The 16,180-nt window shown below is 37.0% G+C and overlaps 1 protein-coding gene across 1 annotated transcript; it reads right to left on the reverse strand.

Moving 5' to 3' along the window:
* Window positions 1–4,813: 4,813 nt before the first annotated feature.
* LOC113356752 lies at window positions 4,814–6,361 on the reverse strand. The gene has a single exon (XM_026599993.1). It carries the CDS (start codon window positions 6,359–6,361, stop codon window positions 4,814–4,816), a length of 1,548 nt encoding a protein of 515 aa, XP_026455778.1.
* Between the last annotated feature and the right edge of the window lie 9,819 nt (window positions 6,362–16,180).

Consider the following 16,180-nt stretch of genomic DNA (forward strand, 5'->3'; position numbering starts at 1 on the left):
AAAAAAAAAAAAAAAAAAAAAAAATCACTAACATATTGAGGGTTCTATAGCAGCTTATTCATTCTCATTCATTCATCTAATAAACCAAACCATAACTCAATTAATAACTGCAATGTTGACGCCAAAACAAAAATTTGAACAGAGTATGGAATTGGAAGAAATACCTTAGCTTAGGGTTTCTAGGGAACAAACCGTTACTCTCACTGACTTTTGGAAAGAGATAGAGAGCGACGACGAGAAAACAATGAAATATTAGGGTTTCATCTTTAGGTTGGTAAATATACTCGAGTTTCTAATCCAACGGCTGAAAATCAACATCTTGCACATCACTAGCGAACGACACATGCGGAAAATTTTCAAGTCCTCTAAAACTTCACAAAATTATCCTCGCCGGAAATGGCGAGAAATTTTCGGTGTGCCCTTGAAAATGACCAAAATACCCTTGCCGAAAAGGGGGAAATTTTTCTAGTGCCCTTGAAATCGACCAAATTACCAAATGGTAATCTGGTCATTTTCAGAGTCTTCAATATTTACTTTACATATTTCATATAAGGTTAGTCTGGTCATTGTCACAGTCTCCATAATATTTATTGCACAAATTTCGAGTAAGGGTCATATGGCCCGAGTTACCATAATCTGATAATTTACATCCCCAGTTCACCTGAAAAATGGAGGGATTCATCGTTCTTACCATGTTTCCGACTTATAGTAGTCCACTCTCGGCCAGGTTTCGATCTCGGAGCCAGGGTATACATACAATATGCCAGAATAGGGTTAGTTTAAGGATTCAGATAATATTCCGAAGGAATCTTGTCTGTAAATGGATGGATTCATCGTTCTCACCAAGTTTCCGGGTTATAGTGGTCCACTCACGACCAGGTTTCGATGTTGGAGCCATGTTATGCATACAATATGCCAGAATAGGGTTTATTTAAAGTTTCAGAGAATAGTCCGAAGAAATTTTACCCGTAAATGGATGGATTCATTGTTCTTACAAAGTATCTGACTTATAGTGGTCCACTCACGGCCAGGTTTCGATCCCGGATCCAGGCTATGCATACAATACGCCAGAATAGGGTTTCTTTAAGGTTTCAGAAAATATTTCAAAGGAATGTTACATGTAAATGGATGGAATCATCGTTCTTAACAAGTTTCCGATTTATGGTGGTCCACTCACGGCCAGGTTTCGATCTCAGAGCCATGTTATGTATACAATATAACTGAATAGGATTTGTTTAAGGTTTTGGAGAATATTCTGTAGGAATCTTACATGTAAATTTGATGTGGTATTAGAGAAAGAAAGCAATGCAGAGATTGATGTAGGTTAAGAAAGAAGAGAATTGAATAAGAAGAAGAAGAAACAGAGAAAAGTATATGAAGAAGGAGATAGTTTTGATAATAATCGATTATAAGTGTGTCTAAAACAATAATAAGACTAGCCTTTATATAGGCTTGAGCAAATAACTAAACTAGGAAACTTGAAACAAAAAGGAAATCTAAAAGAATACTGAAATAGGGAAAGACATAAACTAGGAAAAACTTAGAAGCCAAGCTTCTATGTGGAATCTTCTGGAATGTGTATATGCCCTGCATCAATCCGCCCTTCTTGAATGAAACTCGTCCTCGAGGTGTCTGTGCAAATCAACAGTTCATCGTCAGCATGAAAAGTGAAAATTTCTTGCACATTAAATGTGTTTGAAATATTTCAGTCACTTGGCAGATCAATAATATATGCATTATCACTGATCTTCTTTAAAACCTTGAAAGGACCATACTTCTTCATCTTGGTTTTGTTGTAAGTTCCCACTGGAAATCTTTCCTTTCTAAGGTGTATCATTACTAACTCACCTTCTTTGAAAGTCTTCAATCTCTTGTGTTTATCAGCATTTTCTTTATACTTTGAATTAGATTGTTCCAGCTTAGTCTTTACTGAATTATGTAGTTCAATAGCCTTGTCAATGAAAGAATCTGCAGTTGTTCTTGTACTCGCAGTGTTAGGTAATACCACCAAGTCAAGTGTATGATTGGGAACTTTAGAATACACAATTTCAAATGGTGTGCTTCATGTAGAATGATTAATTGAAGTATTGAAAGCAAACTCCATATGAGGTAGTTTTATGTCCCACTGCTTGCTATTGTCCATGCATTTAGATCGAATGAGATTACCAAGTGAACGATTCACTACTTCTGTTTGGCCATCAGTTTGCGGATGTGAAGTTGTGCTAAACTGTAAGGCAGTTCCCAAGCGCATCCATCGAGTCTTCCAAAAGTAGCTTAAGAACTTAGTATCTCTGTCAGAAGTTATGGATTTTGGCACTCCATGTAAGCGTACTATTTCTTTGAAGAATAAGGCAGCAACATTCGATGCATCAGTGGACTTCTTACATGCAATAAAGTGAGCCATTTTAGAATAACGATCAACTACGATCAACTACGACCATTACAGAATCATTACCTCTAGCAGTACGAGGTAAACCAAGTATAAAATTCATACTTATATCAACCCAGGGTGGATCAGGAACTGGTAATGGAGTATAAAGTCCTGTATTTTGAATGGTACCTTTAGTTCTCTGACATACCATGCACTTTTGTACAAATTTTTGTATGTCACGTTTTAAAGAAGGCCAATAAAACCTTTCTTCTACAAGTGCTATGGTTTTATCTCTTCCAAAGTGGCCACCAAGACCACTACCATGTAATTCAGGCACAAGATGTAAGCGTAGAGAACCTTTTGGAATACATAAACGATTACCTTTAAAAAGAAAACCATCTTGTATTAGAAAATCATCAACTTCATAACTTTGAGAACTGCATTGGTTCCGTAATTTACTGAAATCATCATCTTCAGGATAAATGTCTTTGATGTAATCAAACGCAAAACTCTCATTACGAATTTTTGTTAGTAGATGACGTCTTCTACTTAAAGCATCTGCAACTTGATTCAACTTACCACTTTTGTGCTTGACAGAAAATATGTATTTGTTGATTGTAGCTAGCCATCGATCATGCATTCTCTTAACTTTAGCAGAAGTGTTCAAAAATTTCAGTGCATGGTTGTCAGTATTGACAACGAATTCTCTATGTATCAGATAAGTATGCCATTGCTAGGGATGAACATGGTTTCGGTTTTCCGCTGGAACCAGACCAAACCAGACCAATTAGAAAGAAACCAAACCGAACCATTTCCTAATGGATTAGTTACGGTGTAGAAAGTGGAAAACCGATAGTGTTGGTTTTGGTTTGGTTTGACCTCTAAAACCGAACCAAAAACCATTGGAAAACCGATTAATTTTTAAACTTAATTTCTACCGTTGATTTACAAGTATTAGATTCTACCCATTGATTTAGAGGATAAATAGAAACCCTAAATCTAATATTTCATTATGATAATCTCCCTCTTTCTCTTTCTCCTTCTCTCAGTCGCCTCCCTTCTCCACTTCCAACTACAGCCGCTGCTACTCGACTTTTTTCTTCCCGTCTTCCTTCTTTTTTATTTGTCAATAACTAAATTAAGATATATTATATATCTTCTTTTGATCTCTAGAATTGGAGTAAGCTTTAACTATTCTTGATATTTTTTTTATTTTTTTTTTGTCTGTAAATTTGTCTAAACCAGTACTATCGGCAACTATGATTTTTATATCTGTAAATTTGTGTTTTTTTTTTTGGTTTTACATAATTATTGATTAACCAAAAACCACTGGGACAAACCGAAACCAAATGGAACCATTTGGAAACCGAACCAATGGTTAATGGATTGGTTTGGTTTAGATTTTTAGAAACCAATAGTTTTGGTTTCGGTTTTGGTTTGGCTAGAAACCGAACCAAAACCGACCATGAACAACCCTAGCCATTGCTTCAGGGCTTGGACAAGGGAAAGTAACTCCAATTCATAGGTAGACCACTTCTTTTGTGTCTCTGAATTATTTTCACTGTGGTATGCTATTGGATGACCTTCTTGTGATAAAACGACGCCAATTCCAACAATGGAAGCATCACAATCTATCTCAAAAGGTTTGTCGAAATTTGGTAAAACAAGAATTGGTGCAGTAAAAAGTTTTTCCTTCAGAGTATTAAAGCTTATGTCCATTGCTTCTGTCCATTCAAACTTCTCTTTGTTGAGGCAGTCAGTTAGTGGTGCAGAAATAGTGCTAAAATTCTTCACAAATCTTCTATAAAAGGAAGCCAAGCCATGAAAACTTCGTACATCTCGAATAGAGGTAGGAACTTACCATTCTTTAATTGCTTGAACTTTAGAAGGATTGACATTTATGCGTTCATTAGATATCACATACCCCAGAAATGTTACCGATGAAGCCATGAATATGCACTTCTTCAGATTAACATATAAGTAATTATCAGCAAGTACTTGAAATACTTGTGACATATGATCAAGATGTTCTTGCTCACTTCGGCTAAAAATCAAAATGTCATCAAAATACACAATAAAGAATTTACTAAGAAAGGGTTGGAGAACCTGATTCATGAGTTGCATAAATGTACTTGGTGCATTAAATAGTCCAAATGGCATGACAATCCATTCATATAAACCTTCACGAGTCTTGAATACTGTCTTCCATTCATCTCCTTCTCGAATTCTTATCTGATGGTATCCACTGCGTAGATCCAATTTTGTGAAGATAATAGAACCCGAAAGAAAATCGATCATGTCTTCAATACGAGGTATAGTAAATCTATAAGGAATTTTAATTCGATTTAAACTCCTTCAATCGATACGCATCCTCCATCCACCATCCTTTTTGGTAACTAAGAAAGCAGGGCAAGCACAAGGGCTGGTGCTAGGTCGTATTAATCATTTTTGGAGTAAATCATTTACTTGTCCTTGCAAAATTTCATGTTCTGTAGGACTCAACCTGTAATGTGCTTGATTAGGTAGAGAGGCTCCTGGAATGAAATCAATACAATGCTGAATATCCCTTAATGGTGGTAGAGTAGTTGGTAATTCATCTGGAAATGAAACACTATAGTGAGTTAACAAAGGCTGAACTTTGTCAGGTAACTCAATCATAGGTTCAGATTCTTCATGGGAGTTCAAAGAATGCTTTTGTTGTAGAGAATGGACTATAGTAGCTACAATAACACTTGTTTTTTCTTCACAACATTCTCGAATATCTGTAGATGATTTTGATGGACACAAAATTTTTGTCTTCCAATTATAATTGAAAGTATAAGTCTTATCGAAACCATTGTGTACTGCTTGAAGATCATACTGCCAGGGTCGACCAAGAAGAAGATGTGTTGCAGTCATATCAATAACATTGCAAAGAACTGAATCTTCATAACCTTCAAATTTGAAAGTTACATAGCACTGGTGAGTAATATCTTGAGTAGTTGATTTATTAACCCATCCTACAGAGTAAGGCACTGGATGAGGATGCACTGGAAGACCAAGCTTTTTAACCACGTGAGTAGCAACATAATTTTCAACACTTCCACCATCAATGATAATATTACAAATTTTACCACCAATATAGCACTTTGATCGAAAAATATTGTGCCTTTGAGAAGGACATGGTTGTGTAAGAATAAGTGGACGAATCATACCAACAAATTCGTCTTCATCTTGAGTTTCAGGTGAATCTTCTTCATCGAGTTCATTAAAATCATCATTGACTTCATTAATGAACTGAGTATGTCCAATAAAAGCATTAATTTTCCGACATTCACTAGACATATGTCCAGGTTGTAGACATTTATTGCACTTGTCTCCTCGAAACTTGGCATAAGCATTATTGTTTTGTCGTTGTGGTGGAAATTGTTGTTGATTTCTGCTAGGAAAACGATTTCCAGAAGTAGCAGCAGTTCGGTTTTGTTGAACTTGAGTCTGTTGAACATCTTGAATCTCCATTGGAGTTGGCAAAATAGGTGCAGTATTCAAAGGAGGAGGCATGTAAGGTGTAGTAGAGGCTGGTTTACGATAAGCATGACTACTATCATCTTGATACAAAGACTTTGAATAATACATTGGAGGAACTTCTTGAGAAAAATTTGGAGAAGAAGTATTAGGTCTGTAATTACCTTGGGAACGACTTTGTCTAGGTTGGGAGATCTTAGCTGAATGAAGGAGTCGACATTCAATTTTAATCGCCTGTTGAATAGCTTCAACCATGGTGAATACTGACTGAACCATTCCTTGTTGAATCAAAGTATTCAAACCCTCCACAAATCTTGCTACTAGTTGTTCTTCTGATTCATGCAGTTCATTCCGTGCAAGAAGATTATAAAATTCTGCGACATATTCCTCGACTAACCTTGCTCCTTGTCTACAGTGTTGAAGTCTAATAAACAACTGTTGTTTGTAATCTTTTGGAAGAAATTTATCTCGCAATAACTTGCGCATGCGATCCCAAGTACGAATAGGAGGCTTAGAAGAGTTCACTCTTGTCATCACACAATCTTTCCCACCAAGCAGCAACACCTTCTTTAAGTTTATATGGAACAAGTCGAACTTTAGAATGATCTGGAATCTCCATAAATTGAAAGAAAGCCTCAACTTCATAAAACCAATCTAAAATATCTTCAATTCTGAAACTACCATTAAAAATTGGGATATAAGCCTTCAATTTGTATTCGGGTAGAGAACTGTAAGGGTTTTGTGAAGACTTAAGCCTTTTGTCTTCAATCCAAATCTTTTCTTGATGTTCTTCTTCATTATCTTCATCCTCACTGTCATGGGTTTGAATAATAGAACCCTTCTTTGGGGTACAACCGATAAATCCTTCGTGTTGTAGAGTTCTTTTAATCTTTTGCATAATGTCATCAGGAATATCATCTTTGTGCACAAACAGATTCTTCTTTGATGATGATGGTTTCTTTGCTTCAGCCAGGAGTTTTATAGTTTCTTCATCTTCAATCTTAAGAGCAGTGACAAATTTATCTAGAATCAGATGAATATCTTCAAACTTCTTTTCAGTACTGTTAAACTGTTCAAAGCAATTTTTTATAACTTTGATAAGTTATCTGAAACCATATATGTAGGATAAGAATCTCGCAGCAATGATGTCTCAGCGAAATTATTAACAACACAACACGATAGTGTCGCAGAACAACTTCAGAAACGACATCAGCCAAATCATGAGAAAAGTGTGACGGTCCTGCGAAAATAAGGAAGTTTGCGAGATTGATATTTATAAGGTTGCGATAATGTCGCAAGTCATTTCCGAAAATAAAGGATGGATTAGCTGTCATCCACTATGAAAACTCTATATAAAGAGCCGATCAGCTGTGAGGAAGAGAAAGATCTTTTTTGGGTGGGAAGCAAGTAAATAGGAGAGAGAAAATCTGGAGCAGTGGTTATTCTTGATTCCTTTATCTTTTCTTGTAAGAGTTTTAAGAGAATTAATCATTAAAATTGTGATGGTTAGCCTTAAAATGTGTTGATTATTAATGGATTCTTATGAGGGGTGTGTTGTAGGATTTCCTGCAACTACATAATGGCGCTAGAAACAGGGAGGGGTTGAAGATTGAAGATTGTTATAGAAAAAGTTGAAGATTGATGTTGTGATTTATTAGAATTGAAAGTGATTGGTAAAATTTTTTTTTTTACATAATCTCTTACAATTTGTTAGTATTGAAAGAATGGCTAGAAGGAGAAATGTATCGGAACAACCGATAACTGCTAGAAGAAGAAGTAAAAGACTTGCTGGAAGGGAGAGAAGTGAAATGAAAGAATCTACTAGAAGAAGAAATAATGGAGAAAATCAAGTTCAACCGCCAGTTCAACAAACACCGGTACAAAATGGAACAACAGATTATGATAGAGTGAGTGTACACACTTGGCGATCAAATTCAGCAAAAGAAGTAGAAGAAGAGCAGCAAACTAGGAACCATAGACAGGTAGAGAGAAATCAAGAAGCAGATGAAGGAATAATTCAAGGATATGAGGAAATTGGAGCGTTAGAAGCGTTGAGACGAAGAATACATGAAGAAAGAATAGCTGAGGCAGAAGAACGTGCAAATCTAACAAGGAAAAATCACAAGTTGAGGATGGAAAATATGAGACTACAGAGTAGAAGATCGAGAAGTACTACAAGATCATATTCAAGATCGACTAGAAGAGAGATGAGGCGAAACTCACCCACAATTAATGCTGGAAATAATATTCGAGAAGAAATGTCAAATCCTAATGAAGAACATCGCGAAGATAGAGAAAGGACTGATGATCGTTACGTTCCACAAAATGAAACTTTTGATGATAGGCAAAATGATAGAAATCAAGAGAATGGACAACGTCAGGGATGAAATAATCAAGATGACGAAGGGAATCGAGAGGAAGGGAGGAGAATTTTACATGAGAGAGAAGCTCAAAGAAATCAACAAACGATTGAAGAAGAAATTGAAAGATACTATGCTGAACAAGCACGTTTAACTCGCGAACGTGAAAGATTGAGAGCGGAAATGGAAGAACAAGAGATGCAGGAGGCGATTCGCCAGAATAATCAAGACAATCGAGAAAGAAGGCGTACACAAAACCAGAATAACGGTAATCTCAATGAAGAGTATGATAGAGTACAGAGGAGGGCTGAAAGACAACGAATGGAATTGATAAGAAATGAACAAAATCATGGAGGGGAAAATGAGAGACATCATTATATGCGAATTCAAGATAGAAATGAGGAAGAGAATCGCAGGAGAAGACGAGATGAGGATGATGAAGAAGAAATGCAAAATTTCGCGAGAGAAGAAAGACATGAACGCAGAAGAAGGGAGGCGAAATTAAAAAGACCAACGAATCAAAATTCAGGCGTAAATGAACAAATCTTAAAAGAATTGGAAGAAATGAGAGGAATGCTAAATAATAGAGGAGAAGTAGGCAGAAGACAATTAGATGAAGCTATAGAAGAAGCTGCGAAAACTTCATTTACAAGAGAAGTACAACTAGGAGGAATACCTCCGAAATGCAATTTTCCCGCATTAACCAGCATTTTTGATGGAACAACTTGTGCAATTCAACACATTAAAGCCTACGTGAGGTGCATGTTTCAATGGGAAAATCATGATGCCGTATTGTGCAAGTATTTTGCGTCCAGTCTAACAGGAGAGGCGTTCAAATGGTTCGAAGGTCTACCAAAAAATACAATAACATCTTTCAATCACTTGCAGACCACATTCTTGGGGGCATATATAAGTAACAATTCTTCGCGACCTGGTATTGAAGATGTGTTTGGGTTAAAGTAAAGGATTGGCGAAAGTTTGAAGCACCTAACTAAAAGATGAAGAACTATGTGTAGTGAAATGGCTGGCCGCGTGGATGAGAAATATCGTATCTTATCATTTATCAATGCTATGTTCGCAACCAATCTATTGTATATCTAAATTTTCAAAGTCAAGAATACAATCACAATAACTGAACTGCGAGAACTTCAGAAGAGTATATTACTCTAGAGGAAAGGCAAAATGAAATGGAATTATACCCAGTTGCGAACACCAATTCACAAGCAGCGGATGCAAGCTTATTGCCTAAACTAATAAACACAGTGGCGAGCACTTCGCAAGTACAACAAGAAAAGGTGACGGGAAACAATCAACAGAAACTGGTGGCTATGGGAAGCCGAGATCAAGATGGGCATGAAAGAGAAAGAAATTTCTACAATCGTGGTGGAAATAATAAGATTCAAAGACTGGATCAGCCGCAAGAAACCTATGGAGGTCAAAGACAAAATTATAATAGAGGACAATGAGGTCACAAGGTAGTATGGGAAGAAATCAAGATGCCACCTCTGAATGCAAGTGTGGAGAAAATATGGGAAACTATAATTTTGACGGAGAATATACCAACACCATGGAACATGAGAATGGAACCACCTCCAAGCCACATAAGTCATGAGTTTTGTTCTTATCATCATTTTCATGGACATACTACAAATGATTGCAGAAATATAAAGATAATTATTCTGAGAATGATATATCAAGGAAAACTAAGCCACTTTCTGGTAGGGCACCCACAATCTCAACCATTACTACCACCACCACCAGAGCATCACAGAGTAAACACGGTGAAAGAGAAGGAAACGTTCTTCATAGAAGTTGGTGCAAAAGCAAAGAATCTATTCTGTCACTCTATCGTACATTCATACAAGACAATTGAAAGTTTTCATGACAACGTTTTGAGTAGAGTGTTTGCAAGAGACAGAGATGGAAGAGAAATTATGAATATTGCGAAAACCTCGCCACTAGAGGAGTGACAGAAGCAGACTATTTCTTTTACCGCAGAAGAAGTCCCCGAAGGTGGAGAGATACATGACAATCCATTGGTGGTAAAATTAGAAATTAATCCAAAACCGATAGAAGATGAAGATGATGAAGCTGAAGACTCATGGGCAATTAATAGGATTCTAATCGATACCGGAAGCTCTGTGAACATCTTATTCTATCATACTTATAAAACCATGGGAGAGAGAGATGATGATCTTATACCATCAACATATAAGATATATGGTTTTAATGGTACTGCCAACAAGCCTAAAGGGGAGGTTACTATGCGAATTCCATTGAAGGGAATATCTTATGAAATTCTGTTCTGTGTTGTTGACGTAGAGTCACCCTACAATGCATTAATTGGTCGACCTTGGCTACATGGTATTCTAGGTGTAGCTTCAACTTTCCACCAATGCATCAAATTCCCTCACCCCAGCGGTGTAGGAATCATAAAAGGAGATTGGTTTGAAGGAAAGAAATGTTACGAAACTGAGGTAGAATCCTGCGAAGGAAGAGCAAACAAGAAGGAAAGTTGGCGACGCAAAATCGAAGAGACGCAAAGAAGTGAGAGATTTATGGTGGATGCAATCGAACGAAAATAAGAAGAAATGCTGCGAAACTAATGCCAGAATAAGAAATGTGAACATACCACTACCAAAGAAGCAATAGCAGAAAATAAGATGTGTATGAATGGTTGATTTGTTGCGAAAATTTTCAAAAAATACATTTTACTGAATGATAAAAAAGATATTGAGAAGTGCAAATAAGATGTGATGATGTGCGAGAATCTCGCAGAGATAATGAATTCTACAAAAGACAATCAGAGAACAATGACAAAAGAGGAAGGGGCGAACCTTTGTGGCGTACACCCTAGTTCGAGGAATACAATTTCGCAAGAGGAAAATGTAAGACCTAAAGTACGTCATATAAGGGGGTACCTGTTGCATGGCTCAGGGAAAGGTTACACCGCCCCCGGAACCTGAGTCATGGAGATTTGGGGTCAATAAAGCCCATCCGGGAGAGGCACCTTGGATTCTCAACTTAAGCATATGACTTAGGTTGTGAGACTAAGGTAATAAGTACTCTCCCAAGGAGTGCAGAATCTGATCAAGGCGCCGATGTACACGGTTGAGTCAAGAGTGCCAAGGGCGTCTGGAGCGTACCTTGCCATTCTTGACAAGTCTTGGCTTATACTGCACTCGGCCCGAAGAAAACCCCACTTAGGGTGCAGTCTCGTAACTATAGGCCCTATAGGTAAAAGGGATAAGAGGATGCAAAAACAACTGGTTTTTGTTAAGACTGGATGGGAGGATCGAACCTTGTATGGTAGAGGGACGCCTCCTTGAAGGGGCAACCAGGGGGAGATAAGGGCGGCACCCTCCATTAGGGAGCTGATAAGTGTCTTAAGACGCAAATGTCATGAGGCTTTTTACTCGTAAGGGTATTAGGGCTTGTCATATTTGTGCGACAATCCTGAAGAGGCAATAATACAAAAGAGAAAGATAAGACGAGATCAATGGGTTTTTGCATGAAAGTGCGAAGACGTCCTGCGATTTCGTCGCAAGACGGCAATGCCATGGGGATTTATTTTCGCAAGAAAATTTAGGCCTGTCATATTGTCGCAACTATCCTGGAGAGGCAATAATACAAATAAAAAAGTTAAGGCAAGATCAATGGGTTTTTGCATGAAAATGCAAGGACGTCCTGCGATTTTGTCTCAATGACAAGAGGTGGCATAATAAGACCTTTAACTAGGAATTCAAAATAAGACCACACAGGAATGAGATTTTGAAAAGAATTAAAATTCACTTCGCATATGATTGCGAAATTATACATAAACAACTGCGAAGTTGAGGCACAAAATAAGAAAAATCTGCAAAATCTCTCATTTGGATACAAATAACAGAGGCAAGTATGGGAATGAATGAAATTAGAAAATGTTATTTGTCTCCACATGATAGATTTACGCAAAAATTCAAAAATTAATGATTATGTTGATTAACCGTATTGCAAGGAAGAATTGTTTTAATGAATGCAGGTCAAAATGAAAGAAACTCATATATTAAGGAATATGGGGAACCAAAAGAATTCGCAAATATACAGAAAGAAGGAATAAATGTACAAATATTACAGAAGATCAAAGAAATAAACAAAGACTACTTCTTAGTTGATCCTTCATCATCTTCATCAGACTTGTTCCCTTCTTCGTCTGCATCAGAACCTTTATCTCCATCAAAACCTTCATCACCATCAGATTCTTCATCATCAGCTTCACTATCAGAGATGTTAGACTAGGAATGTTATTTGGGATCTCCTCCAAGAGACAAGGATAATCAGAGTGAGGAATACTATGGTCATCACAAACCATTTGAATAGTTTGATTGCGACAATGCAGAGTGTCGTTCTTAAAGTTCGCAACAATGGTCTTGATTTGATTCTTCAATCTAGAATATTTGTTGTTGCGAGAAGAAAGATTCTTTGCGAGTTCCTCTTTTTCAGCTTCAAGTTCCTCAACTCTTTGGAGATATCTACTTTCAGATCCTGCGAAACATATAGCAATTAATCAGTAACTTGATAAAAACTCGTGAAAAACCAAAGATTAATAAAGGAAAACAGTTAATGACCTTCTCTCTCAGAAATCATATCTCTAATCAAGGCTGTATGCTCAACTTGGAGACTAACATTTACACCTAAATCTTTTCTGGCGTTATCCAAGATTGTCGCGGCCCAAGCGAACTCATCATCACTATTTATAAGGAGACGAGAACGGACTTGACTTTCTCTTTCGCAGAGCTCGGTATTCTTGCGGTTAGCTTCATCTCGTTCAAGTTGAACCTCAAGAAGGGTCTCTTGGAATTTCGCCAAAGCCTTAACACCTTGATCAGAGATACGATCTTTATCATCTATAAGTTTGCTAATCTTGGTTCTTAATTTGTTGATCTTCTCTTTAGAATTGAGATAAAAACGTTTAAATTGGTTGGCTAAACCTAAACTAGATCTATGATCAATCTCTAAGAGGCGAAATTTAGATTTAAGTTCATTCAAAGACAGAGATGAAATTTTATCATTAGAGAAACTATTCAAAGATTTATTAAGATGTTCAAGAAGAGTGTCATTATCTTGGGCATCGGGAAATGAATGAAGAAGAATGGCTTCATCAGAAAGACCATAAATGTCTGCAAAAAGGATTAATCAAATAAGATAATACAATAGGATGAATAAATGAAAGGAAAGGAGAAAAACTGCATACCATAGAGCTGATCATTAGCTTTTTAAAGAATAGAAATTTTGTTCCTTTGCGAAGAAGTGTCGGTTTCCAGTTGTTTGTTCTTCTCGCGAAGACCTTTAACTGCAGCTTATAATTGTTCGTTCTTCTCACGAAGACCCTTAGCTTCAGTTTCCAGTTCTTCATTCTTCGTACGAAATTGAAGATTCTTCTTTTCAAGAATTTCGCGTCTCCTCTCCAAATCTGAGGCAACATCGAAAGAAGCTTTTCCAACCTACGAAAAAATGTAAAAAGTATTAAAATAAAAAGAGATTTTGAGTTACAATAATGAAGAAGTAAAAAGACGAAAGCATACCAGACTATTAAGAGAATGCAGGAAGTTGGGAGTCACCGATCTAGAAACTCCGCGAAGAGAACTATCACCATCCAATAAAGAAACATCGCAAATAGTGGCGAGAGCTTTGCAGGTATTAGCGAGTTGAATATCTCCCATTCCTTGCCAAGAATCATAAAAGATGCCAGAGAGCTTAGCCATAGAAGATTCAGATGGAGAATCTTCATTTGCAGCAGGGTCATCATTATCCTCATCATCCTCATCACTCTTGGAGTTTTCATGGGAAGGAGTATTTGAAGGAGAGGAAGAACAAATTTTTCTCTTGTTTGAAGGAGGAGCAATTGGTTTTTCCCTGCGAAGAGCACCTTTGCCTTTATCACCAGTCTTCGCAACATTGGTAGGCTCTTCTATTTCAGCGATAACCTTCACACACAGATATAAATAAGAAATAGCAGCAACAATGTATTGTTTAAAATCATAATAGAATATTTCTTACCTCATCTGTGTATGAGCGAAGATCTAACAAGGTATTAGCCTTCCCAGTCCTACGGTAGCTATCTTTCAGTTTCTGGATCTGTAGAATGTCGCAAGAATCAGCGAACAAAAGAATAAAGATAAATAAAAAAATGTAAAGTGGGCGAAACTAGAAGAAACATACCTCTTTCTTCTTCTCGGGCCAAGAGAATACCCAAGGTTGATAAGTAGCGAGATTCTCAGGAAGAACATTTGACCCAACAATGTAAGGTCCTTTCAGCATCAAGGGAAAAACGCATCGTTAATCATCTTTGGATTGGCGAGGGGTTGTGTTCTTACCAGAGTGCCAATCAATGTCTTGCATGAGTATTTTATCTTCATCAATATTATCTTTCATTTTCAAGCGAATACCCCAGCGAGTATTCTCTTTCTTCATGGATATTAATTCATAATTTTCGAAGAAATTCGCTATTGTATACTTCTCAGCGAATATCTCTAGATCTACAAATTTAGGATCCCTAAGTTCTTTGGAATAAATAGATCCTTTACCAGCACCACGGTTAGCGAACTCCAGCATCAGACGGATGCAATCCCCACTCAATTGGAAGATAGCTCGCGAAAATCCCGAGTGAGCGAGAATTTCATAGAACAGAGGAATATCTGGGTCATAAAGAGGAATGGGGAGACCTGCGAGAATTTGACCCAGCGAAACTATGATTGATTGATCATCACAATGTTGATCAGAGAAAAGTTTGATAGAAAGAATTGATCTGGCACTTTCACCAGGAATGATAGAAAGTGTGAAACCTTTCTCGACAAGATCTTTTTGAATGTCCTTTAAGGTTTTCTCATGTTTTTGACCACTTGGAGGCATATCTGAATATAGAGTATGGGAATGGACGAAGAATTAAGAAGATTGAAGAAGGAAGACAGAAGAAAAATTATAGCAGTGGAATTTACGGAGAAAATGATCAAGTTGCAGAGAAGATGAAAAAGAGAGTAAAAAGGAAGAAAAGGGAGAGTAAGAAGAGTATATATAGAGGAAATTTTCGAGAAGATAAACATAATTAATGCAAAAAGACGTGAGCGGTTGAAAAGCAGCGGTTACAGAAGACGTGTCAAGAAACAGATGGGAGAAAAGATACGTGTGATAAATGCAGAATATGAAGTGATGGATAGTTGCGGCATTTGTCACATCGTTCTCTACTTCGCAGAGAAGATATGAGAAGAGGAAAGATGTAGGATCAGAATCTCACAACAATGATGTCTCAGCGAAATCATTAACAACACAACAGTGTGCAGAACAACTTCAGAAACGACATAATAAACGACATCAGCCAAATCATGAGAAAAGTGTGACGGTCCTACGAAAATAAGGAAGTTTGTGAGATTGATATTTATAAGGTTGCGATAATGTCACAAGTCATTTCCGAAAATAGAGGATGGATTAGCTGTCATCCACTATGAAAAACTCTATATAAAGAGCCGATCAGCTGTGAGGAAGAGAGAGATCTTTTTTGGGTGGGAAGCAAGTAAATAGGAGAGAGAAAATCTAGAGCAATGGTTATTCTTGATTCCTTTATCTTTTCTTGTAAGAGTTTTAAGATAATTAATCAATAAAATTGTGATGGTTAGCCTTAAAATGTGTTGATTATTAATGGATTCTTATGAGGGGTGTGTTGTAGGATTTCCTGCAACTACAGTAATAATGTTGGTGTTAATTGCAGCTATACCAGCATTAGCAGAATTACTAACATTCGTACTTGCAGTAATAAGATTGGTAAGCTTGGTCATATCAGCGTCAAAAGATTCTTGAGTAATGGTGCTAGCCATAGATGATTTTTTTTTTGTTTGTAAGAAAGTAGGGTTTCAGAAGCGATTTAAACATGATCTAGTAAAAGTTGAAAAACCTAAACTAAGCTCTGATA

Source organism: Papaver somniferum, chromosome 1 (assembly GCF_003573695.1).
Source record: "Papaver somniferum cultivar HN1 chromosome 1, ASM357369v1, whole genome shotgun sequence".
Taxonomy (NCBI): domain Eukaryota; kingdom Viridiplantae; phylum Streptophyta; class Magnoliopsida; order Ranunculales; family Papaveraceae; genus Papaver; species Papaver somniferum.

Coding starts and splice junctions, on each gene's coding strand:
- LOC113356752 (XM_026599993.1), bottom strand. CDS start 6,361: ATGCGCAAGTTATTGCGAGATAAATTTCTTCCAAAAGATTACAAACAA.